Source organism: Perissodus microlepis, chromosome 18 (assembly GCF_051167445.1).
Source record: "Perissodus microlepis isolate ML-2025 ecotype Zambia chromosome 18, ASM5116744v1, whole genome shotgun sequence".
NCBI classification, from domain to species: domain Eukaryota; kingdom Metazoa; phylum Chordata; class Actinopteri; order Cichliformes; family Cichlidae; genus Perissodus; species Perissodus microlepis.
In genome coordinates this window covers 13,208,037-13,232,870 of record NC_140478.1, presented here as the reverse complement: position 1 = coordinate 13,232,870, position 24,834 = coordinate 13,208,037, and the positions used below count along the sequence as shown (strand labels likewise).

Below are 24,834 nucleotides of genomic sequence, written 5' to 3'. Positions count from 1 at the left end.
TAATCTATTATCCTCTGTGTCCACACGCGCTGCTCGCTCATGATTACTTCAGTTGCTCCTGCTTCCAAATTGTAAGTTCAAGAGATCAAAGCTGTTCTCTGTGGATATGTCCGTAAACTTAAGGGAGGTGAGGGCAGAGAAGTGAATCGAGGGGCACACAGGTGGAACAGGAGGCGTGAAATAATGTACCTTATGCAGGGAGAAGGTGCGAACACAGAAAGTGGCCAGCTCCATTGTGTCCAGCAGCGTGGCCTGGATCATCCCGTATGTCTCAGTGCCACGACTCGGCCAGTACTGATCGCACTTGATCTGCGAGGATCGAAGAAAAGCATTAGCCTCATCGCTACTGCAGTTCTCAGAAGAAAAGCGACGTTCTTCTTCAGTTTCATGTATGCAGTGTGACTCTGGATAATTGAAATTGCAGATGTGGGTCAGTGGGTAAGCTTGCTTTCTTACCCGTGACTTCTCCTCCAGGCGTGTCATCATGACGACAGAAGCAGCCCGTTGCTCCCACACCATCCTCCAAAAGTCCCCGAACGTCTCTGGCAGCGGCCCCTGCGTCGCGATGTAGGCATTCTGTTTCCTGTAGCCATCAATGTAGTTGGCGTTGATGTAGTCGCTACCCAGGATACCTGCAAGTGAGACACTTCTGAGTCTCTTGCTAAACTGCAATCTGTGCAAGTGGCACAATAAATTAACCCCCGTGTATGACATCCAACAGCCTAACGAACTGTTTGTTTCTGACAGCCGTGGCTTCCAGCAGACAGGCTGCTGGATGACTACTGGACGACAGCAAACAAACAAGAATCTGTCGGTGTAAATTCATGAGCTCCAGATCAAAACCATTCCCCTCCTCCTTGTTCTGGAGGAGAGCGGGCTGCACTTGGATGCACTCGCGCTGTTTGTCAGTCTCATGCCACTGCACACAGTTGGTCTCAGCACTGTTCGCAAATTCAGATTTCATCTATCATGTAGCTCTCGCACCACTCTCCCCATACCAACTCTTTGTGTGCTATGCACCCACCCGTCAGCTCAAACATGCCCCGCCCCCTCCGTTAGGAACTCTCACAATCTTCTTTAATTGACATTCATTTCCAGCAAATCCTCACCATCTATGGGAGACAGGATGACTCTGGTGTGGTCGTACGCTATGACGTTGGCGTAGCGGTTTTTGGGCTTGTTAACTTCCAGATTGGAGTGTTCCCAGGTGAACTGCTGACTCGGGTCGATTGACTGCGAGAGAGCAACAAAATACGTGCATTAATAGCGTGTGCTGGCATATTTAGTGGTGCATTTGAGGATAATGGAAAGAGAGCACTCTGTAATGTAGACGAGTTACAGCAATAAATTGCGCTGCTGAATAAATCATGAACAAGCAGCCTGCACGCAGGTAAACAAATGTTAAGTAACACTTGCTTTATGAAGGCTTAACAGGCTTAACATCGCCAAATAACAGGATGGTATCTATTTATTATATGGAATGATAATATACAGTATTTCTCACCTCGTACTCCTGGGAGAGTCTCAGGTTGTCGTTGGCTTTCAGCAGCTCTATGTGCTCAGCCAGCTCGCTGATGGGGATGGGAGGATGGCTCATCATTCCTGCGTTACAATGAGGGTCAGAGGTCACGCAGACTTCAGCTCAGCGACCTAAATTGCTGCCGCTCGACATCACTCATATGCAAAGATGCGACAATAATTATACAATCAGACAACATCACATATCATTAAGGAACACGCTGAGGCAGAAAATCAATTTTGATCCATGTGCGCGGACAAAGTGAGGCGAGGTTTGTTTGTTTGTAAATTGTTTTTCTTTGATAAATTGCTTTCTCTGTGATCAGAGGAGCAGCGACTCAGAGAAAACAAACACAGACAGAACACTAATTAGGAGGGCGGTGCACGCACGCACACACACACACACGCGTGCGCGCGCACAGATGCACACAAAGGAAGCAACCTCTGCCTCGTACAGTCGTTTCTTTAGAGAAGCTATAGCAATCTATTCCCCATTCAAAAGGCAAACACTTTCAACAATAAATCAAACTAACACAAACTCTGTGTGCAATAAACAGATTTCACGATGCCAGATTCCAGAACGCATTCTCGATGTTTGGGTGATTTATAATGCACGCAGATGCACTATGAAAAGCATTTGAGGCACTGTGCTGCTACAGCCGTCAAACACGTGCTCACATCAACGCTGATTTTTCTCTAAAGGCAGGCACTGCAGCACCCGCAGGTAAGCACGACAAAACGTTCAAGTCGGCACCGGAATGACCTCAGATAGGATCGGCCGGTTTTGTTGGAAACAAATTTCAGCGTCTCAAAAGCACAAATCTCAGGGGAGAAGAAGTGGGCGAGGAGGGAGCGTCAAGGTTGCTGCCACGCGAGCATGAAAAATTCTCATGATGAAAGAGAAGCTCTGAAGTGCTTTCTTCTGTATGTGTGAGAGTGTGTGTGTGTGAGTGGTGGTGGGGAGGGGGATTCTTTGCTTCCCAGGAACATGTGGGGAAAAAAAGAAACTTTAGACCTTTATCTATTGATTAAATAAAAATCTTTCTTATTTGCCCTTTAATATCCTGGCAGGTGACCTTTCTCTGCGGTGACACATCTCGCCACCTTTTTCAACAAGGACCCCGAAACGCTTCTATAAATTGCAACCACAAAAAATACACAGAGAGCGGTGATTAAATTCCTTCAGGTCATGTGTTATTAGGATGGTGCTAACTGAACGGGAAGAAGTGAAAGCGAAGCCTCATTGGCCCGTTGCCTCGACCAAAGCAGCTGTGTTGTTAGATCTCGCTCGGTAGGGGGTGGGAAGCAGCAAAATCTGTGTATTTACTTCAAATTGAGGCTTTGGTTGGTTATGCTGGCGAGAAGAGAGCCAATTGCTTTACAAATGATCACTGTTAACCCACAGCATAACTTCTGAGAATCCGCTCTGAGCTCTAAACATTCAAGATTGATAAGGCAGATTTCTCTCCTTTCTGTTTGTTCTGATGCTACTTTCTGCAGCTTGGCATGTGGATTGTGGGCGAGCGGAGATAATCAGATTTTGTCACACCGTGATGACTCAGCCGTGACTAAGCAGTGACTGTACTACCTGGGCAGAAGCCATTTTGATCTCAGAAACGACTAGAAGCTGCCAGGTATGTGTTGGCTGTGATGAGGAGGAAAACTTTCTCAATCTCGTCTGTGGGTTTCTACCAGGAATAAAACTGCCGGCATGAATATTTCATTTTCAAACGATGAGCAATCAAAAGTAGATTTTATCGTTCAGAACAAAAAGTGTTTCTTCAGGTGCCCGTGGAGGCGCACGCTGCCTACCGGGAGTCTGGAAGTTGATGCGTCTCATCTCCACGGGATCGGTCGGGTGATGGGCCATCATCTCGGCGTTGCTCAAAAGGCTCTTGGTTCCAGGTTCAGAGTCTTTGCGCTTACTGCTGAAACACCAGTGAGTCAAAAGAGCAATTAGCACATGCAAACAAACCGGGGACAGGAAAGCAGGCTCGGTACTGACACGTCATTAGCATGGCCGCTTGATTCGCGTAAACACAGCATTAACAGATACAGTGTTTAAGTCCTTGTACAAGTTCTTTGTACAGCATCTGGTATCTTGTAATTACTGTGGGTTAAAATGTACAAAGAGCTTGACATTGGTTTAATCTTACCTGTCAGGTTTGCTGCTTCCAGTGAAACGGGAGCATGGGCAGGAATAATTAGAGGAAGAAAGGGAAGGAAATGGACAGATTGTTAGAGAGGAAAATCAATATTTTGCATTAACATTCAAATGCTTGAAGTCTTGCAGCAGATATCACAGGCTTACAGCAGGGTCAGACTGCTTGATGGCTGTCTGAGGAATGAACAAAATTTCCAAATTCATAGAGAATTTGGTGAATGTTGAGCTGTCGTGGAAGAGTATAACAGCAGGAGGTGCAACAAGGATATAAGCATAGTACCTGAGTGTGTATGCTTAATGTTGCTGCACTGTCTAAAACCCATCAGTGAGCCACACGGGCGCAGCTGGAACATGGACGATAAGTAATGACACCGTCGTTTATCTTGACTCGAGTTTTGACGCATAATCGCGCTGCTGTAAATACTCACTAGCAACCACAAATGTATTTTACTCTAGTTGCTGTAAATAGTCGCTGACACATATTTGTTTGCCAAAAAATACAGTCCCTAAATATATAATGTATTATATGTGTGGGACATCTTCAAAGATTTACATATTCAGTTAGAATGAATGTTCACAAACATGAAAAGATTTCTGCACATTTCATGGAGTTTGATGGCATTGTGAAAAGTTTTGACTAAAGTTAGTCTTATCCTTGAAGAGTCATAATCAAAGCTGCTGTGGCATTTACCCAGTGTGACCAAGAGTGTGAGTTAGCGTCACGGTTGGAAAATTTGACATTTTATTTTTATGAAGTCCATCCCACTCACTTTTTGTACAGGAGGATGGCGATAACGATGCAGATGATGAAGACTACAGCCAGGACTGGTCCAACCACCCAGATCAGACCGTCACCTGCATCGAATGGCTGCGGGTCTGAGTCCGGGGCAATCACGCGGTCTGTGTACGGGCTGGCCACGTACATCTTCTGTAAAAAAAACGTAAACGAAAAAACACCACAGAAGAAGATGATCACAAAATTGTGGACAGGCAGTCACAAAAAAGGCATTTTATTTTTTTGTGTTTTACTTTGGTCTACCGTGAACACCTGAGACTAAATTCCAATTTGATGCACTCTCTATCTCTGTGGATTACTGCAGCAGGTGTGGATTAGGATCACCAGGAAAACTGGAGAGAACCTGAAAACCTGAGCCTGGTGTTTCCCTACAACAAATCCCCACATTTCTTCAGGCTGAGTGAGATCTTCACTCCAATGCATCTCTGTTTGATTTGTGCCATTCAAAATACTGCTTCTCATCCATCCTGCTCCCGTAGTGACAATACCGATGATAAGACTGGTTATTTTTAAAATTTATTTAACATTCTTTTGATGTGTTTTGGCAAATATGTATTTATCGGCCTTCATTCTCTTGCTCTTTTTGTCATGTCATTCTAAAGACTATGACACAGAGAAGTAAGTGTAGAGTCGAATCGTTTGTTTTCTCCCTCAGGTTTTTCTTTTTTTTTTGCAAAAGTAAAACAGGGTCAGTGTTTGCATTATTGCTGAGCTGTTGCACTGGATTGCATTAGACTGAAAACATGTCCGTATAATTGTGATCAGTCATATAATGTGCAGGCATTTGTGCCTTTATTTTTCCTCAGCATTTTAGACAGTAGCTCAAAAAAATGTACCTAACCTTACTGTTGTTCAAACTGTTGCTTTTTATTAGTTCTGCAGAAGTTTGGAAGAGCATCCCCTGAGCTAGAAGGGATCCAATAATGAAAAAAATCTAATATAAAGACCCTAGTCTAATTTTAAGTTGTATATTTATGTCTATTCCAGTTTGAATGCACATACATAGCAGGGGTGCGCGAGGCAATATTTCTTCCACTGCCACAGTGGGTACACTCACTCTTTATTAGCAGTGGTGATGGAAGTATGTGAGGGTTATTGCCTTTTGCTTACAACACTTTGACTGATGGGCATTTTATTGTTTTAGCAGCTCGGCCATATTGATTACAATGTATAGTGACAGCCTGCAGGAGAGAAACGCGGACAGCCTGGAATGTGGGAGCAGTTTAAAAAAAAAAACAGGGAAAAGACATGTAAAGTAGTGTCTTTCATACCCCGGATGTGGAGTTCAGCTCAGCCAGAATGAAGAAGACGTACTCCTGCCCTGGCTCTAGAGCTCGGTTCTCAAAGCCGCCATAGTCCAGCTGGTCCCCCAGGGTGAAGAAAGCCGGCAGGATGGCAGGTGTGAAACGGGCTGTGATGTAAGCCCGGCGCAAGTCCACCTGCTTCTGCTGTCGAGTATCCTTCTGCCTTTGACTGATGTCTTTTAACAGCTAAAAGAAAGAAAGAGAAAGAGAGAAAAGACACAGACAAGCAAAATAAGCCGCTCCAATAACTGTGACTAATGTTTAAACACTGATATTGAATTAAAAAGGGTAAGCGTTGCCAGGAGTTCTCAGAGATAGGATTGTGTGTGTTTATAGGTCTTTTCCTCCTCGCAGGCTCAGACATCAGTGGGTGCTGTTATTGTTGTGGTTCTCACCTCCTCTAGGTCCATTTCGTCTGGACTCTTGAGGTGTCTGATGACGCCGCGGGGCCTTCGCAGCGGAACCACAACAACATAAATATTCCTGTAGGAGCGCAAGAGGACAAACAACATAACAACAGCTGCAGTCGCGAATAGCAAACTGTAACTATTTTCACTTTAGAGCAGTCATGTACTGTTATCATCAGTGCCCCGTACTGTTACTGTGACTGTAATCACCAGACTTGAACACAGCAAGTCAGATGACTGTCACCCCTATAAGACATGACAACGTTTTCAAGGCGTGTAAGAGCATCTAAGGCTCAGTCTTTCAGCCTTACTTGATGGGACTGCGATTCTCAAGTGACGGCAAGATTAGCGTCACGGTGGTCTCGGAGTCACGAGTGCGGTCGATCTCAGGGCGGCGGATGGTGATCGTTGGGGATGTCTTAGCAGAGATGCGATGGCGAAGGCCTCCAGGGTTCCCCTCAGGAGCAGTGATTTTAAAGTCGTAGCTCGTGTTAGGCTGAAGGTTTGGGATGACTGCCTTTCTCAAGCGAGCGTCCACCTCCATTTTCTGACGGTTATATTCAACCTGAAGGGTGGGAAAGAGTTGGTGAAGCTAATCTTTATGTTGTGTGCTGTTTAAATAGTCATTTAATGCTATAGAACTAAATTAAGGAACATTTGTAAAATGCCCTGAATAAAGTTTTTTGATGGGTTTCTTTGAGAGTTTGAACTAAAATTGCATTCAGCTGCTCTCTTATTCACAAGGGGTCATCACAGTGGGGGGCTCTGCACATTCACTTCGGCAGATTTAGTTTTTTGGTTTTTTTTATACCAGATGCCCTTTCTGATGCAACCCCAAAGTACAATGGTAACCTTGTTGAGACTGTTGTTGCCTGGTGACTGCACGGGTTTGCTTTTTTGTTTTTTTTTTGCTGTTGAACCTACCGTAAGTAATTATAGTGACCACTTTCAATCGCAGATTGGTGAAGGTCTCCTAATAACTGCAATCTAATGTATTAACTCAGACAGACTGCCAACATGTTGCAATCAATTCTAGTCTGTCTGCCCAGATGAATGCAACTTGGCTCTTTGCCATAGAGGACTTGACTGGTTGTACTCTGGCTATATTACAATGTAAAAGCAAGGTTGCTGATGTCAATTAAATTTTGTTTATGTACAAGAAAAACAGGCAGCAGTAGATTTGAGATGTTTGGGAATTCATCACAGTTAATTCCTGTATTTTCACTAACAGATGCAAATTAATTAGGCACAGCTTCTTTGTTCAATCCATAAAAAACAAAAGTAGAAAAATGAAACTGACGTTTTATTGGAGGAATGTGTGCTAAACTATTCTTAGTCAGGACTAGTGTAAACTAGGAGTTAGTAAACCCAGTCAGTTATTAGCAAGGGATATAATCCCAGTAAACCTCTTTTCTGGATTCAATAAATGAGATAATTAGTGCACTTTAAAGTGCTGGTAGATGGATTTTGCTATATTCAGTAAATGCTCAGTTTAATTGAACTTCTCATAGTCCAGAGAAATTCCACATGAATGCCTGTGGGTAGATCTGTGGGTGTATTATTTGTGTCGGGGTCATGCATGCTAAAAATATTTTAAAAATGAGTCACCAGCTCATAAGTGTTTTTAAATTTCAAATTTTTTATTTGATCAATCTTGGATTTAAAATTTCTTTGCCTGTTTTGCTTTTTATTTGTGTTCTTTTTTATATATTAATTGTATACATTTTTATTAGATCTGTGTTACTCAGTATTTCACGCTTTATTTAAATAGTTTCTATCGTCTTTCCTGTCCTACATTTTTTCTGCATGTCTGAGATGTTGTTTGTCCTACAATGTGCTGATCTGTAATTAGCTCTTGCTATTTAAAATGCACTCTATAATTTCCAAAAACTTGACCCAAATAAAGCTGAGTATTATAATCTTAAGGATCCCACAGATGTTAAAACATTAGAGTTTTACGTAACACAATGAGGCACTGCACGTGTCATTCAACATACAGTAAAGCGATAGGGGTTGCTAGTCTCTGGAAACTCCCAGGTAAGAAGAACGCTGGTCTCAGTGGCCAGATTGACCGAAAAATTCCTCGGCACATCTGGGAAGTGAAGAAACAAACAGGCAGAGAGTCACTCGTGATGAAGCGTTTTATTAAAATCGCGGCGTCCTCTGCTTTTCTCGACCTGTAAAAATGGAGAACAGCCCGGTCAGTTGATGAGGAGGGGGAAAGACATGATGGTTAGGAGGATAGGCAGGTGATGAGGAAAGTGGATGGCAAGAGTAATAAGTACAAGTAAGAGACAGACTGGCTGCAGGAATGTGACATGCCACGTTGTTAGAGTGTAAGGTTGTGTTTGTTAGACTCAGACTTCAGCAAAGCCTTTGGAAAAGGTGGTAGTGAAGGTCTATCAGATAAAAAAAGCTTACCTGCAGATACAGCGCCAGACTCCGGTTTTCGCTTCAAATCAGACCGAACACTTACCTTCGCTATTAGATACTGTATATCCGAGCCCTGTATTGACTTTTACCTGAGGGTTTGTGAAAAGCAGTGCTCTTGAAGCAAACATCCATTAACATTCAGCCTGCTTCCATTGGTGGTGAAGGGTAGGTGATGAAGGTATAAGTGAGTGAGTGGAGGAGATTGGGGAGAGTAGTTGTGTCCCGCACTTTGCAGTTCTCATCCTCTCTGAGGTGCACTGGTGAGAGGCAGACCTGTAAGAACTGGCCCAGACTTCATTAAGTTTAGTGTTTTTGGAGTGAAATCCACAGTAAGGGGAGATGTGAAGTTGAACCAGCGCTTAGAAAGGTGTTCCTGAGGCCGGAGGCCAGCCCTACCTGTTTCCAAGGACAGGGTGAGGCACACCAGTAGTGGGCTGAAGGGGCCCGGCCCTGCCTTGTTGTGGGCTCTGAGCTGCACCTCGTAGGCTTTGCTGTGATTGAGGCCCAGGATGGTGTAGCTCGACTCACTTGCTGGTAGCGCTATCAGCCGTGGACGAGCAAAGGGGGTTGGAAAAGCGGAGGGGCTTGGGTCAGCAGAGGGTTGGGTGTGTGCAGCCTCTTTGTAGGCTAGAGTGTACTCTGTAATCACACCGTTGCTCTCCTCTGGGGTTGGGGGCAGCCAGGACAACTGCAGGGAGCAGCAAGTGACATTAACAAAGTCAGATATTTTGGGGTATCCCACGGGAGGAAAAATAGGGACTGTTATTTCCTGCTGGACTACATCTCCATAGCCTGCTCGGCTCTTTGCGGCGAGCACAAAGATGTAGGAGGAGCCTGGGGAGAGGTCTCTCGCAGTGAAGTTTCTCTCACGATTTGTGAAATCCACCGTGGTGTCTAAAGAGCTATTCTTCAGGCCAAACTGTAGGCGGTAGCCTTGGATTTCCACCGGGGCCCCCCGGCTATCAGAGCATTCCAGCGGAGGAGCCCACCGCACCACAACTGACGGGCTCGATCCCAGACGCACCCAAAGGGAGGGGGGACCAGGCACTGCAGACAACAGCGTAGGCAGCAGAAAAAAAGAAAATGAATAGAGATAAACATATATCACGCAAATACAGAAGAATTAGAATTGATTGTCGGCTTATTTATTGCCATCTCCTGGCGCAGCTTACTGTACAATCAATTCTTGAGTATGCTACTAAATCTGGGGCACTGAAATGTATACTTGACATATGCTTACCAATCCCCGGGGTCTGCACCAGCTTGGCTTTGCTGTGTGCTCCATCCCCTTTGGTGGTGTATGCTGCCACAGAGACAGAGTACAAAGTCTCTGCTTTCAGATCTCCTAAAATCAGCTCCTGCGGGAGAAAACACAAAATACCACCATCAAATACTGCAAACTCACTCCTTTCAATCTTAGGAAAAAAAAGACACTATTTATTGATTTATTCCCCTTTTTTTGGGAAGAACTGTGCATCAGCAAAAAAAAAAAAAGAAAAGAAGAAAACTTACGTAAGAGTTGATAATTAAATCTGTGGTCTATTAGCAGCATAGCGCTGTATGCATTAATAATTGGTTCATTTATAATGAGAAGAGGACGGGTAGTCTGCACTCACATATTGAGTCGCGTCATCCTCCTCCATCTTATCCCACAGACGAGACACACCCCACAGGCAGCCGAGACGGATGAGAGAAGGAGTGAGTCAAAGGAGCGGAGGAGAAAGGGAGGATGAATATAACAAATGAACACCATTTAATCATTTATATATTTAGCTGTGCTGTCACCTGAGACTCGTCCAATAAGAGGTCTTTGATCCGGGGAAGGTTGCGTGATTCACCGCTCTCTGCCTGGCTGAAATGCACCTGGTAGCCACGGATCTGGCCTTGCCGTAACCGTGGCAACACTGGGCGCCACGTGACTCGGAGAGCCGAGGAGTTCAGCGGTTGGACATCCACCTGACGAGGGGCTGCGCCGGGAACTGAGCACACGTGTGGAATTAATTAAGTGACCAAAGGTCTAGCCAGTAAATAATCAACTTAGCAGTCAATAACGTTTAGGTCTGATCTGCGGCTCTCATGCTCACCGTCCTCGTCTGTTCTGCAGAGCACAGCAGGGCTGCTGGGTCCAGTCCCCTCTGCGGTGGAGGCTGCAATAGTGATGTTGTACCAACTCCATTTCTCCAGCCCCTCTACCACTGTCTGCCCCTGCTGGGCCGCGATAGGAAGGTCTTTCACCTCCAGACCCAGACCTCCACCTCCTGCCCCAGAAACTTTCTGGTATCTCAGCTCATAACCTGCCAACTCGCCATTCTGGCCCTCCATTGGAGGAGGCCTCCAACTTACTCTCAGCGAGGTGGAGCTGGCACTCCCGCAGGACACACCCTCTGGTGCGGCTGAGGGCTCTGATTGGACAAAGGGCAAGCAGGGCAATTGGCAAAGAGTTTAGGAGAGACGACCCGGGAGAAGGGAAAATACAAGCAAAAGGACAGGAGATAAGGATAAAAAAGGAAACAATGAGAAACTAAGGTAAACTGAACTGAAAGAGATAACACTGGGACAAACCTGAATTGGGCAAAAAAGGAGGAGCAACCACATAATGTAAAAGCATAATGTTAGCCTAAGAGCCTAATGAAATAAACCAGAGACAAGAGTATCGACCCTAAGTGGACAACTTAATTATACCCAAGGAGAATGTGCATCCAGCAGTCAATGATTATATCTTATCCCCTGGCTATAGGTAGTGCCACAAAAGGCTCGAGATTTATGAATGAAAAACAGATAAATGTCTGTTCTCTTTCAAAAAACGGGGATGCACAGCTAGCTGCACGAGAGCACAGACACATGTATACATTTCACATGACCAGCCGGCTAATCCTCGAGTCCTCAAGATGGTAGGGTGGTGTGAGATTTTTCACTGTGGCTGACTAGAGAAAGGTCTTACACATCGCAGCAGGAGATAAATAAAAAAAACACTAAACCAGATCTCATACGGTGCTGAAAGGATTTAGGAGGCAGGTAAAGGAGAAAAAAACAAAAGAAAAAAAAAAACACAAAACAAAATCTGAGATCCCGGAGGGGAAAAAAAGGAGCCAAGACAGGAAATTGAAAGTCAAGCTAGAATGATGAATTGCAGACACTGAATCAGACAGAGGCTTGGATATTTACTGTTACAGACATGAGTGCAGAAACAGAAATCACGAAAAGACACCACAGATTTACGAATCACAGATATAGCTCAACCAATATAATGTCATTTAAGTAAGACACACACACACAAACAAAGGCGGGCATGTCCGAGGTCCAGGCTTGTGCGTGTGTGTGTGGGAGTGTAATAGCTGACAGGTTCAAGTATCTATCCACTCAGCCATACAGCCACTGTTCTGTTGGCCTCGGGGGACAATCTAGATGTGCACCAAAGCTTGGCGATAAGAAAGCACACATAACCTCCCTGGGAAATGAATTCTGCTGCATGAAATAGTCTGCTTATCTAGCACCTTCCCTTTTTCCGAATATCACCCCCCCGAACATCCTCTGGTACACAACCTTGGTTACTCTTTCCGTTTGGGGGTAAAGAGAAAAGAGAACCCCACTAAACGCAGTCTGATGGGTGACTGCAAGTACTTACCACTTAAAGGAAAACGGCGCGGTGAACTGCGGGGCTTTTCATATCGACTTTATAAATTCTTTTCCTTGTACCATTTTTCTGTTATCCTTTCTTGAGAGCAGATATGAAATAACTTGGTGTCAGAACAAAATGGTGGAACTCATTTAACTCTTATTGGCTAAGAGTGATTGCACAAAAATAGAAAAAAACCCAAAGAAATCAGAGAAAAGGAGACAAGGGAGAGAATCTAAGCTCAGCGTGGGTAAAATACAGACTGGCCAGCACTTACCTGTCAACATAGCAGGCTACCCGCCATCCTTTAATGCTCCTGACCACTGGCTGCTAGCCAATAAGTGGCAGACAGTTGCACCCTTTCAAAGACATTAGACACTGATAGAGTGGAAAGAGTGAAAAGAGGGCAAAGGAAAGGAAGAGTGAAACATTAATCGGTGCTCCATCTCCATCTGTCATGATGTTTTGGCTGTGCGAGAAAGAGAGAGGCTGAGGGGTGGAAGAAAGGCACGGTCAAACAGAGATGGATGGGTTGGAGGAGGGGGTGGGGCTGGACGTATGGGTTGATAAACGAGACACATGGAGAGATGCAGAGACGGCTTCCAGGTTTTACCAGGCCGGGAGCTGAGGGAAATGTACCGCTATGAGCTGTGTGTGAGAGCGTTTGGAGGACAAAATGTTTCCAAGATATTCGCGGCACAATACATTAAATAAATAAATAAATAAACACAATAGAATTTGAATTTGTGGGATATGCGTTGGTGTGTGCAGGAACACTGTGTGAATCCGGCTCAGTCGAGACGTACTGGCTTGTGATGTCCTCTGCACCAGTTCATTAGTGAAAGCGCCGATGCCTTTGCTTGAGATGGCAGCCAAGGAGAAGGAGTACTCGGTGTTCGCTTTGAGACCCTCCACAGTGTAAGAATTCCTGGGCCCGAAGGTCAGCTTCTCCTGTGAGAGAGAAGAGAGGGGAGCAGAGAGGTGCGACGATGAGGGAGGGGGGGAGATGAGAAGAGTAAAAAGAGAGACATTAGAGAAGAGCTGGAGAAGAGAAGTTGGCCGAGAGTGCGACCACTAGACACAAGGGTGCAGGACTTTGGGGTTAATCTTTTAAAAAATCTTCTTTTATCTCCCTTTCAAGCCTTTGTCTTGATAAGAAATCCACTCAGCAGATGGATTTATTAAAAACAAGACTAAGAGGTCTTACCAAGCTGCCAAACTTGACAGGTTTGTAGAGGAGCTCATAGTTGACGATTTTCTCTTTGTTGTGGACAGGCTCCCAGGTCAGCTCTATGCTCGTGTCTGTCACTTTACCCACTTTAAACTTGCTTGGCTGGCCAGGGACTGCAGGGAACAGGACAAAACACACTCAAATAAGACCTTGGCTTACAGCAGTACTAATACTTGGCTTTGCACTATTCATAAAGATTATTTATTATATGTTTAACTCTGTTTCATTAAGATAAGAACAGGAAATAGTAAATGTCATTCAAATGCAATGAATATTTTTTGATAATGTATTCATCATTATTATTGCTAATTGTGCTAGAAATACTTCAATTTAGACAAAGGTTTTAAAAAATGTAATTAAACCCAACCTAATTACTAATCATTGAAGCACTAACCCTTAAACATCTCATCATAAATCACATTCTTACATATACTTTCATTTCTTTATGTGTCAGAAACTGTTAGAGACTAAAAGTGGAGCAGAAGTAAAAGTGCCGCAGAAATTTAACCAGTAATACCGTCGCAGTTTTTTTATTTTGTCATCTCTTTTCACCTCCCATCATATAAACCTAGCAGCTTCTCAGGAGCTGTCACGGTGACACAATCAGCACCGGGGCATGAGGGATATTTCTCGCTGTTAATCCCTGTTTCCTTCACATAAATCTCCACACTTCGGTCCCGGCTGGTAGAATGAAGTCATATGTTCTGACAGGTCAAACTTTCACAGTGGCTTGCTACTCAAACTTTACATAAGCTCCTCGAATAAGCTCCTGAGCAGTTTGTATACTTGCACATAATCACGAGTACTTACTCATTTGTGCTCTGCTGCACATGCTCGTCTGAAAAAGTAACCATTACTCATCCACACATAAGTAAATGCAAATGGCTACTTAGCCGTTATCTATGCACTAGCATGCGGGCTAAATTTATTCTCTTTCACGAACATCTACCGATGATTATGTCGATGCACGGTCGCGCACTAACCTCCACGCAAGACTTTAACGTGGACGGGGTCTGAGAAGGGTCCGTCCCCAACGGAGGTGAAGGCGAGGACCTGGATGGTGTAGGTCTCTGAGGTTACCAGGTTCTGAATGGTAGTGAGCACACTATCCTGGACGTTATGAATCTGCCACTCGTTTATAGGCCGGGACGGATCCATGGTGTAGTACACACGATAGCCTTTCACCTACAAAACATAGCAAAAGGAAAGCCACCCAGTGAATCGTGCAGACAAGTTTGTTTTGATTGGGACTGGATTTTAAGGTCGTCGGGGACTGGGATGCATTATGTGACTTTCACCTAATCCCACTGTCCTACAACCGGGGTAATCCATAATGCCATCTTTTAACACAACAAGAATTTACGGCAGCCAAGGTCATCGTGTCTGAATTATTGTTTGACTTCAGGCCAGATGGTCCAACAGATTACTGTTTCCTAGAGGTCACTGTCATAAGGTGCAGTTTTACATTTCGTCCTGATAAAGCTTCAATAAAATAAATAAATAATACTGTGGATGCCATCAGATTGTAGCATTTAAAATGTGATCACGATATTCCTCGTCTGTGGGATTAGTTTATGGGTAGTACAAAGTATAGCCCTCCTATTATTACTCTTTAATATCCATAATCCTCATATGCACTCAGTTTCAGTCTTGTACTTTTATGGACCTACGGTGCAGGTTGGTAGGCTTGAAAAAGGAAACAGGCCTCTGGAGGGAGCGCTCTGTACTTAGAGAGGACTGTCCAATTACCCTTTCCTTCTTTAGAGAGAAGAGCATAGCCAGGGAGACATCTATCTGTCTGTCTGTCTATCTGTCTGTCTGTCTGTCTGCCTGTCTGCCTGTCTGTCTGTCTGTCTGTCTATATATCTATCTATCTGTCTGTCTGTCTGTCTGTCTATCTATCTATCTATCTATCTATCTATCTATCTATCTATCTGTCTGTCTGTCTGTCTATCTATCTATCTATCTATCTATCTATCTATCTATCTATCTATCTATCTATCTATCTGTCTGTCTGTCTGTCTGTCTGCCTGTCTGCCTGTCTGTCTGTCTATATATCTATCTATCTGTCTGTCTGTCTGTCTGTCTATCTATCTATCTATCTATCTATCTATCTATCTATCTATCTATCTATCTATCTATCTATCTGTCTATATATCTATCTATCTATCTATCTGTCTGTCTGTCTGTCTGTCTGTCTATCTAGCTGTCTGTCTGTCTGTCTATCTGTCTGTCTGTCTATCTATCTATCTGTCTGTCTGTCTGTCTGTCTGTCTGTCTGTCTATCTATCTGGCTCTCTGTCTGTCCGTCGGTCCGTCCTCTCTGTTACAGTACACAAAGCACAAAAATTAAGGACTTTTTCTGCTGGGTATCTGAGGTCTCGGTGCAGGCATTCGCCACCCTTTTGAGAACATTTTTCAGGTTGACAGCTGGAGAAGCATGCCAACAGATAAAAGGAAATGTAAAAATGTGTGTTTTCCTCTACTGATAACAGATCAAACAGGGCTGTTCCAATCCTCATCTCACCTGTCCATTGGGCTCTTCCGGTTCTTCCCAGCGGACCATCACAGTGTTCTCAGAGATAATGTGAGCTTGGACGTTTCGCGGCGGGCTGGCGGGGGCTTGCTCTCCCGTACGAGCCTCCACGCGAGCGGACGGGGGCCCCTGGCCGATGGTATTATAGGCTGAAACTCTGATTTCGTACTCTGTGTTGGGGTAGAGCCCCCCGATGCTGTAGCGGGTGGTGGTGATGCTGTCCACTGTCTCATACTTGCTGTCGGGCCCTTTGGCTCGGTACTGAATGATGTAGTAGGAGACGGGGTCGGGGTTGCCAGAGTCCCATGTGATGGTCACACTGGTGGCTGTGGTCTCGGTGACGATGGGCGTGCCGGGAGGCTTTGGTAAAGCTGGGGATTAGAGTGGCAGCAGGTGATTTAAACGTATGAAAAAAGAAAAATACTCTCTTGATCTCAGTGTTGAAATTACGTTTTATATTTAGTGGAAATACTTGATTCTTTCATAGTATAGATGTTGCTTTGTTTAACATATATTACATTTGGATTCAACCTGCTAAACTGCATTTCTTTAGTGGTACTTGCAGTGTCCAGTGACAGTAACATTTAACCTGAAATACACTGATTAATAAATTAAGGATGCTACGTTATACTATTTAAATTGCTGCACTTTCACTGACAAGGGATGCCAGAACCCTGCTGAGTACATATGAGAAGACAGCTGAACTTTTCTACTTTCTCAGGCTAAAATTAAAAACATTCTTAGGCATCTAAAGGTTGCCGGGGCCCTTACTCTTCACTAAGACCTGAGCGCTGGCCTCAATGATACCCAGGCTACTCATTGCCACACAGGTGTAGTTTGCAGACTCGCGGACACTATTGAGCTCCAGCACGTTCCGTCCAATCGGCATTTCATCCTCGGGAGTCAGGTCCTCGTTACCCAGCATCCACTTGACATAAGGCATGGGTGAACCCACAGCTACGCAGGTGATGTTGATGCTCCCTCCTGGCATGATCTCGTGGTTGGAAGGGAGGATGGAGAAACGAGGGGGCACGCGGCGCACTGGGAAAGGAGGAGAGTCGGGAGGGGAGAAAGGAAGTGGGACGGGGTGGGGGAGAGGGGTTAAGGAAAGGGAAGGAGAAAAGTGGGGAAGGGAGTGAGAAGGAGAAAGGTGGAGAGAAAGAAGGAGGAGGGGGCAAGGGAGTAAAGGGGGGAGAGAATGAGAAGAAAAAGAGCGAGGCAGAGAGCGAGATAGAGATTGAGAGAGAGAAAGAGAGAGGGCGAGAAAGATAAAAAAGAAAGAGAGAGAGAGAAGGAGAGGAGAGGTAACAGGAAGGGGGAGAATGAACTTCAGGGTTTTTACAGAAAATTACATAGGGATATTTCAAGTTTAGTCCCAATTACTTTATGGCACTGATGAATCCAACAAAAAGACACAAATCTTGTGCTGAGCTCAACCACTCAGAGTGAGCTGCCTTCTCAAAATAATAAAGTGACAAACTCTTGAGTATCATTTCATCCAGGACATGACAACCTATAGTCAGTTTCTCTTTCGTAAAAAACCAAAACCCAAAAAACGACAACAGCGGGGTTTTATTTTTTACGGGTTATCAATTTATGCAGGAAGCAGATTTATGCAGAATTATTAATAAAACACCACCTCGAAGCAGTGACTAAGCAGGCTAAACTTTAGCAGTAACTTATGAGGGAAAAAACTTTTCTTCATTCAGATTGCCGTGCCTTGAGGTGCCTGTGCGGTAGATGGGCTCCTTTTAGAGAGTATATGCATCATGGGGGCCAATCAATAGGCCCTGCCTGCTATTTGTGTCCCCATGAGAAGAACAAGCAAAGTGGCAAGTTATATCCAATACTGCATCTGTCAGAGCTCGGTTGACTACACATTAGGGGAGAGATGCATCGAGAGACTGAACTCATAGGTCACTTGCATGCCTGGGCGACTCAAGAGGGATAAAATGGTGGAGAAACACAAAGAAGAGAACGAAGAACTGTGGACTGAGAGGGGGGACAGAGAGAAGCAAGATAAGAGCAGAGACACGGGAGGGACAGATCGAAGGACAGAAAAGAAAAAGACAGAGAGACAAAGAAAAAGAGCGAGAGGGAGAGAGAGAGAAAGAGAGAGAGAGGCAGCTCTGCTTCTCTTCCAGACAATGAAACGCAATGTAGCAAAGGACAGCCACATTGTACAACAACATACTGTACAATACATAGGATTCAAAACTGATACAGTGTGTAGTCAAATGAATAGGAAATGTGGACAGGAGTGGATCAAGGGTTCTAAAAAGGTGTTGTGGCATTTACAAAGTGATCATCGGCGACATTTAAGTAAAGAACACCAAGACAGCATGAGAGAACGAGGCAGAACGGGAAAGAACGAGTGCGAGCAAAAAGAGAGATATGTGAGGTAGTATGTGCATGTTTATAAGTTAATAAACTTATGTACATGTGTCTGTCGCTCCTACACATCAGGGTGCAGACAGAATGCAGAAGAAGAAGAAGAAGGAGAAGAGAAAAAAGGAGGGGGTGGGAAAGGAGGGGAAAAGACAGGGGAGAGAGGATTAGAAGAGGGTTCGTGGGGAAGGAGGGAAAAGGGGGAAGAAAAGAGGAGCGAGGAAGAAGAAAACACATGGATCTATTTTAAAACACGGCTGTATACCAGAGTCAGGCCCATTCAGAAAGAAGGTGCTTCAAAAGTAAGAGAAGAGGGAGAGAGAGAGAGAGGAGAGAGAGAGAGAAAAGGGCTTGAAGAGAACGGATGTTGAAAGAACAGAGAAGAAGAGGATACCCGTGGGTCAAAAACACAGGAAACAGAAAGAGACAAAAAGAGTAACGGACAAACATCTCTGGATGAAAGGAGAGAATGAAAGGGAAGGCAGACAAAGAGCAGAAACATTGTTGAAACTAAACTCAAAACTAGAAAGCTTATATGTGCGATAAACAACACAAGCCCTAAAAATAGACAGTTTAAAAAAGATTACGAATAAAAGAAGATAACCCTACAGTAGCAAAACAATAAGAGTCTAGTCTTTTTTTTCTCAATTACTTGCAAATCCAGCAATAAATCTAACGCTATATGAAAGAAAATGTCAAATTAAATACTTGAATGAATACATAAATATTGATAAATTTGCTGCATAACCTCCACTCCTTAATGAGTAACATCATTACTGGGAATCTTCGTGGGCCACATCCCCCCTACTCAAAGCATCTAGAGACAATTGGATAGAAGTTAACATTTTTGCATGATTTCAAGAAATTAAAAAAAAAGTAAATAGTTGTGGTCATTTCACGAATAACAAAGTTCAAAGCAACTTGGAAAAACAAACCAAAGCAATTTAAAAAAAAAAAATCAAACTTAAAAATATACCCAGAATTGGATACAGAAGTTAAAGACAAGAAAGAGACAAAGAGACAAAAACAGGTAGATCTGTTAGAAAACAGACATGATTGGGCAGGCATCTCCTCATCTGAGCATGCTGGAGAGACACGCACACAGACTGCATCCATGACAGCTCCATGCACAAGACAAAGCAGGTGCAATGCAGCAGGACCAAAACGTCTCAGTTTAAGCTACACGGGCATGTATCTGTCAACACAGCAAGAATAAATAAAAGATGTCAATGTAAGCATGTGGGCTAATTTGATAATGCTTTAAGTTTAAGGATGAAAGTAAAGACTCAAGATGACTGTTCGGTAATCTCCTACATCAAGCGGTGGAGTAGTTCTAAAAATACCGGTCGTGAACACAGACGACGACTGAAGAATCCACCGGGGAGCCAAAGGTGAGTACTTTACAATAAAGTGAGCTCATAACAAGGGATAATCCTTTTCGTGCTCACAGAGCCTCTAGCTTAAAGTTAATCGAGCCAGGACGCATGATTCCCCACCATTTTCTATACAGTTTGTACGAGCCAGGAGCTTCGCTCTTTATTAGTGGAGCTATCATTAGTCCTGTTCTCTGCAGGGAGTCTGGAGACTACGGGCTGGGGAGACCTTGGCACAGCCATAAGGATTACCGCTGAATCTCAGCATCGCTATATAGCTGACATTTACTCAGCACCATCTTGTCTGTCTCAAGGACACAGCTTTCATTAACCACTGTAATAAGAGAGAATCATTAATACCCCTCTCAATATCTAAGATTGAGAATGGATATAATTAATTTCAAATGTCAGTCAATAGAGACGCATCACAGTGTTTGGTGGGGATGGAAACAGTCAAGCAAGGTAAGACATGGCCTAGACTGTATAACAGTCCATTAAAGAGAGCTTATTTTACTTATTACTGTATAATAAACCTTCAGAGGCTACCTGTAGAAAATGTACAGCATTAGTATGAATATTTAAAGCACACAGGTGGAAAAGGGAAAAAAATAAACAAATAAACAAATAAATAAAACCTGTAACCTTGTAAACTTTATGTCTTTTGTCTCATAGCTGTGGAAAATATAAATCAAATGAACTTGGTTGAGGTGTAGCTAATTTAAGTATTCTATAATGTCTAAAGCAAGGCATCATATTTTTCATATTATGCTTGACTATGTAACACAAGCAGCAATGCTGGGTGTTAAAAAAAAAAGCTACAGAAGGGGCAAAAAGCTCAGCTCTTCAAATGGCTACTTGAGGATGACTCCAAAAGAGAGTCAGCCACTGTATCCTACACCGAGTAAAAATGCTCAGCTTCAGAGTAGAAATAAAAATTACATTTCTGCTCTACAGCCCGTGTATTATTAGGAGTGGGGCAGACAGACATGTGTGCCAGCACAGGAGGCTCTGCGGCTAGCTGTCTTGAAGTGTCTCTAATGTTATGGCTTATGGACATGATATTAATGCAATTGTCTGACAAATAAAATGGCTTTCTGAATGGTTAACACAGTATCCTAAAGAGATGCATCTCTGTGGATGCATCTTGCTAATCAGTCTTGCTAATGCGCATCCACCTTTTCATCTAAACATGGTAACTTCTGGCTCCAAAGAAAAAAAAATAAAGCAAACAAACAATTGTTGCTCACAGTCCATCTTTTATATACAGTCTATGATGCTCCATCGTAACACGTGTATTCTGAACTGTAGTGCAGTGGTTCCGGATAATTTAGCCAACGTTAATGTTAGTTTCAACACTAGTGTCCATCATCAGTCACTTGACCGTCCTCTTGCCATTTTGAGTTTGCGTCATGAATTTATACCAGTGAGTGATTCTCGTCTGACAAACCGAACGTAAAACTGCAGAACAAAGGGGCATACACAAGCAAGTGCAAGACTTCCACTCAACAAGTGCAGCACAGGAGCAGATGTGATGACATGGGAACAAGGACAAACCGCCAAACAAGATGGTACAAAGGGGAAAAGAATAAAAAAAAAACACACAAAAAAAACAGTAGCAAGACATGACAAGACAGCAAGTTCAATCAGATCACAATCTGAGCATATCAATAAGCGTGATAACACACTGTGCCATGCTCTGGTGTCAGTCCGTCAGTCAACACACATGCAAGCGGTGCTCCTTTCTCTTTCTCTCTCACTCCTTCCATGCAAACATTGCCTCTTTTTAATCTTCCAATTCTTGGGTCTCCATGACAACAAGATCATACCATGCAGAAAACATTGATCGGGGAGTGAAGGCAATACCAAGGGTTCTGCACACAAGGCCTCACAATGCAGTCAATGCACTCTGCTGCGTAGGCAGACCACTTCATCATCGCAGCAGCTTTACTCTCATCATTTTGGATACAGGTTTGAATCAGTTCACTTCAAATCTACTCCGCTGTCCTTTAACTCATACTGTGGTTTTTTTTTTTTGTCGTCTTTTTTTGTTTCCCTCTGTTTCAATAAGTGAAGCTTTCTGAAACAAAGGAGTAACAAAAGAAAAGAAAGAGCGCACCAACCTTCTCGAAGCTCTGAGGGATGGAAGGGGGTTGATGCAGAACACAATGACGTGAGAGGGGAGAGAGAGAACGGGGAAACACAGAGAGAATAAAAACGGCCAGCGCAAAGCCACTCGCTTCACTGCACCACACACACGCGCGCGCGCACACACACACACACACACACACACACACACACGCACACACACACACACACACACACATGCACGCTCCAGTCAAACTGCATTCACGCTTCTCTGTTATCCCACGTAAAATAGAAACTAGAACTTGCAATACTGGACATTGGTTGTGGCCTTTGAGCCATAAGCCAGTGTTACAACAGCACCCACAGATTTATTTAAGCATGTGGGGTCCACAGTGATCCCATTAATGTGAAACACTGTAAAGCCAAAATTACATCTTGACTCTCACTCCCAATTTTGTTCAAATCTCTCAACCAATTAATCTGCCTCTAGTACAGAAACCACTTTAGCAGACAGATCAGTGATGTTTCCATGCAGTTAAACCAAGGTGTGGTCCCCACTTTATCCTCGCTTTGATTCAACTGTCGGAGCTCGCACCAAGGTTTAAGGTGGACTTGTTAAAGGTGGTTGTGAGAAATACCAAACAACAGAGTCAACATATATTGTAGACAATGGATGGGTTAGTAATACTTGTTAAAGAGCACAGTAATACAGAAGAGGTAGTTTTACTAGTAATACCTAAGGCACCTTCGTCACAGTGATTTTTCGGTGTCTGTGTCTTGTTCGTGCGTGTACGTGCATGTGTGTTCTGCGTTTCAGGTCCTACCTCGCACGTATAAGTTGGCGGGAGACGAGTAGCGCACGCCTTGGGAGTTGGTGGCCACACACTCGTACTTCCCTTGGTCTGTTTCCTCGCTGTTCTCAATCTGTAACGCTCCTGCAAGAGAAAAAAAGAAAACCCCAGATAAATATGTTTGCAGAAAACGCTTCTGCCACTGTCCGCCATCCTTTTGCATCCTCTCCTTTTCATCCTGCAATATCTGCTATAGTTTGACCCTGGGGTATCTCTTTGTCTGTTGCTTCAACATCCAATAAAGTCAGCTCAGTTGTTATTTGTTATTTCTGCAAGGCAGAAATGAATGGTCCGCACAACACTCTCTCTGTATCAGGAGTTGGATTTTCCACAAAGAACTGCGTCTCCTCGAACCATCCCCGTCTCCCATCCTGCTACCGAAAGGGTGAAAGGAAGCGGCAACATATTCAAAAATTCAGAATTCCCTTTCGAAAAGTTTGGAAGTCAAAAACAAGTCTCAAACTCACTTTTTACAAGCTTAGATGACACTTAAAGCGCCTTTAGTTTATACCTCTGTACTAGCTGGTGATTCCTCTCCAGCAGCAGGCACACTGCTGAATGAAGAAAGCCTGTTTCTATCTTTGCAGTTAACTGGCAGCAGCTACACAGCTTTACCCCAGGGCAACGACCCAGCGATGCTCTTCGGCTCTTTCGCTTCCTCAGTTTTTATCCTAGTCTCCCTAAACGTGCTATAATTACACACGGCACTCGTCAGGTGTTCTTTTGCTTCACGTGGTACTATTCTTATTGCTGTGTTTGTTAGCTAACGGCCTTTTGAATTACCAGCAGAGATGTTCTTTCTCTGGTTTTGTTCCCCCCCCCCCTCTTTCAGTCTGCTCTGTCACATCCGTCTCATCTGAAACTGACTTTGACACGGAGCCCGAGGAGGAGGCACAAAACCATGCATCACTCTCTGCTACACTGCACAGAGTGGAAAGTGACACAAATCTAAATGCACATGGCACACACACACACACACACACACACACACACACACACACACACACACACACACACACACACACACACACACACACACACACTTTTTAAGGAAAGGATGGAAACACATACGGGAGTGTGTAGATAAACAGCCACACAAAAAGAGCAAGTTTTAGTCTCATACAAAGCACTGTGTTTTATATCAGATCTTCTGTGAGACTGATAAAAGGCATCTGGCTTTTAAGAGAAGCACAGGGATATTTAGAGAAAAGCAAGATACACTGTGCTTCGCTCTGCACAGATTTTTTATTTTCCATACACAATAAACAAGATAAAATACAAAAATAAAAGCCAAAATACTTAAAAACAATCCCTCCTTTTATATTGATATTAAAAGGAAGTAATAGCGAAATAACCCCTGTGCATTACACCAATATGCACAACCATTCAATCTAAATATTATTTAATTTTAAAAGATAACCAGACATGGGAAGTAACAGAGTACAAGTACTTTATTACCGTAACCCTGTAAAAGTGATGTAAACCTAAAGGAGGAAACCATATAACATAAAAGATAATCCTGTTGGTCTATCTATCACCAGTGCTTATCACACAAAGACAAGAAAGAGGCAAAGAAAAGCATATAACTAATGCATCAGCTTTATAGTCAGAGGTTAAAGTGAGCTGAATCAGTATTTCTTAACACAAGCACTTCTTCTTAAGGAACAAATGTGTGTACTTTTGCCATCTCTGAAGACAACTGCACATGTCATTGTTGTATGTTGTAACTCTTGAGCTGCTAAATTTAGTGGGTTTATTAATTCATGTGGACCAGAAACAAATTATTTATAGACATTTTCTTTTCACTTTAAGTAAGCTGACCTTAAGGAAAGACTCTGTAAAAGATCTTTAATGGGGAAAACCGAGGTCACCTTGGGAAGAGCAGCAGATGTGCAATGCCTCTTCCACGAAAGATAGACATTGTCATTGATATAATAGGCAGAGGTGCACGGCAGTGACAGACAATATGAGCCAAAAGATGGCACATGTTAAATACCTCAACCATCTGCTCCAGTGCTGGATGGTTGACTGATGCCTTTTACTGTATTCATCATTATGTACAAATGTTCTTTTGAATATTATCTGTTGTATGGGTATATCTTAAAAATGGTAAAGAAAATAAAATGCACAGT

The 24,834-nt window shown here is 43.6% G+C and overlaps 1 protein-coding gene across 2 annotated transcripts in view; it reads right to left on the bottom strand.

Moving 5' to 3' along the window:
• Positions 1 to 24,834, bottom strand: part of ptprsb (protein tyrosine phosphatase receptor type Sb) — a 69,783-nt gene that overhangs the window by 10,584 nt on the left and 34,365 nt on the right. Inside the window, exons 6-29 of one of the 2 annotated variants that reach the window (XM_084913479.1) lie at positions 22,676 to 22,786; positions 21,887 to 21,898; positions 18,446 to 18,460; positions 16,777 to 17,046; positions 15,997 to 16,376; positions 14,453 to 14,654; positions 13,446 to 13,582; positions 13,045 to 13,189; positions 10,707 to 11,024; positions 10,408 to 10,601; positions 10,239 to 10,265; positions 9,863 to 9,980; positions 9,019 to 9,669; positions 8,187 to 8,281; positions 6,501 to 6,754; positions 6,178 to 6,265; positions 5,750 to 5,968; positions 4,453 to 4,610; positions 3,675 to 3,689; positions 3,331 to 3,446; positions 1,505 to 1,602; positions 1,110 to 1,233; positions 457 to 632; positions 190 to 309 (exon numbers count right to left, since the gene is read on the bottom strand). In XM_084913479.1, coding sequence (XP_084769605.1) covers positions 190 to 309; positions 457 to 632; positions 1,110 to 1,233; positions 1,505 to 1,602; positions 3,331 to 3,446; positions 3,675 to 3,689; positions 4,453 to 4,610; positions 5,750 to 5,968; positions 6,178 to 6,265; positions 6,501 to 6,754; positions 8,187 to 8,281; positions 9,019 to 9,669; positions 9,863 to 9,980; positions 10,239 to 10,265; positions 10,408 to 10,601; positions 10,707 to 11,024; positions 13,045 to 13,189; positions 13,446 to 13,582; positions 14,453 to 14,654; positions 15,997 to 16,376; positions 16,777 to 17,046; positions 18,446 to 18,460; positions 21,887 to 21,898; positions 22,676 to 22,786 — 4,043 coding nt within the window. The remainder of the gene's footprint in view (positions 1 to 189; positions 310 to 456; positions 633 to 1,109; positions 1,234 to 1,504; positions 1,603 to 3,330; positions 3,447 to 3,674; positions 3,690 to 4,452; positions 4,611 to 5,749; positions 5,969 to 6,177; positions 6,266 to 6,500; positions 6,755 to 8,186; positions 8,282 to 9,018; positions 9,670 to 9,862; positions 9,981 to 10,238; positions 10,266 to 10,407; positions 10,602 to 10,706; positions 11,025 to 13,044; positions 13,190 to 13,445; positions 13,583 to 14,452; positions 14,655 to 15,996; positions 16,377 to 16,776; positions 17,047 to 18,445; positions 18,461 to 21,886; positions 21,899 to 22,675; positions 22,787 to 24,834) is intronic. The other variant, XM_084913478.1, reaches the window with a different exon arrangement.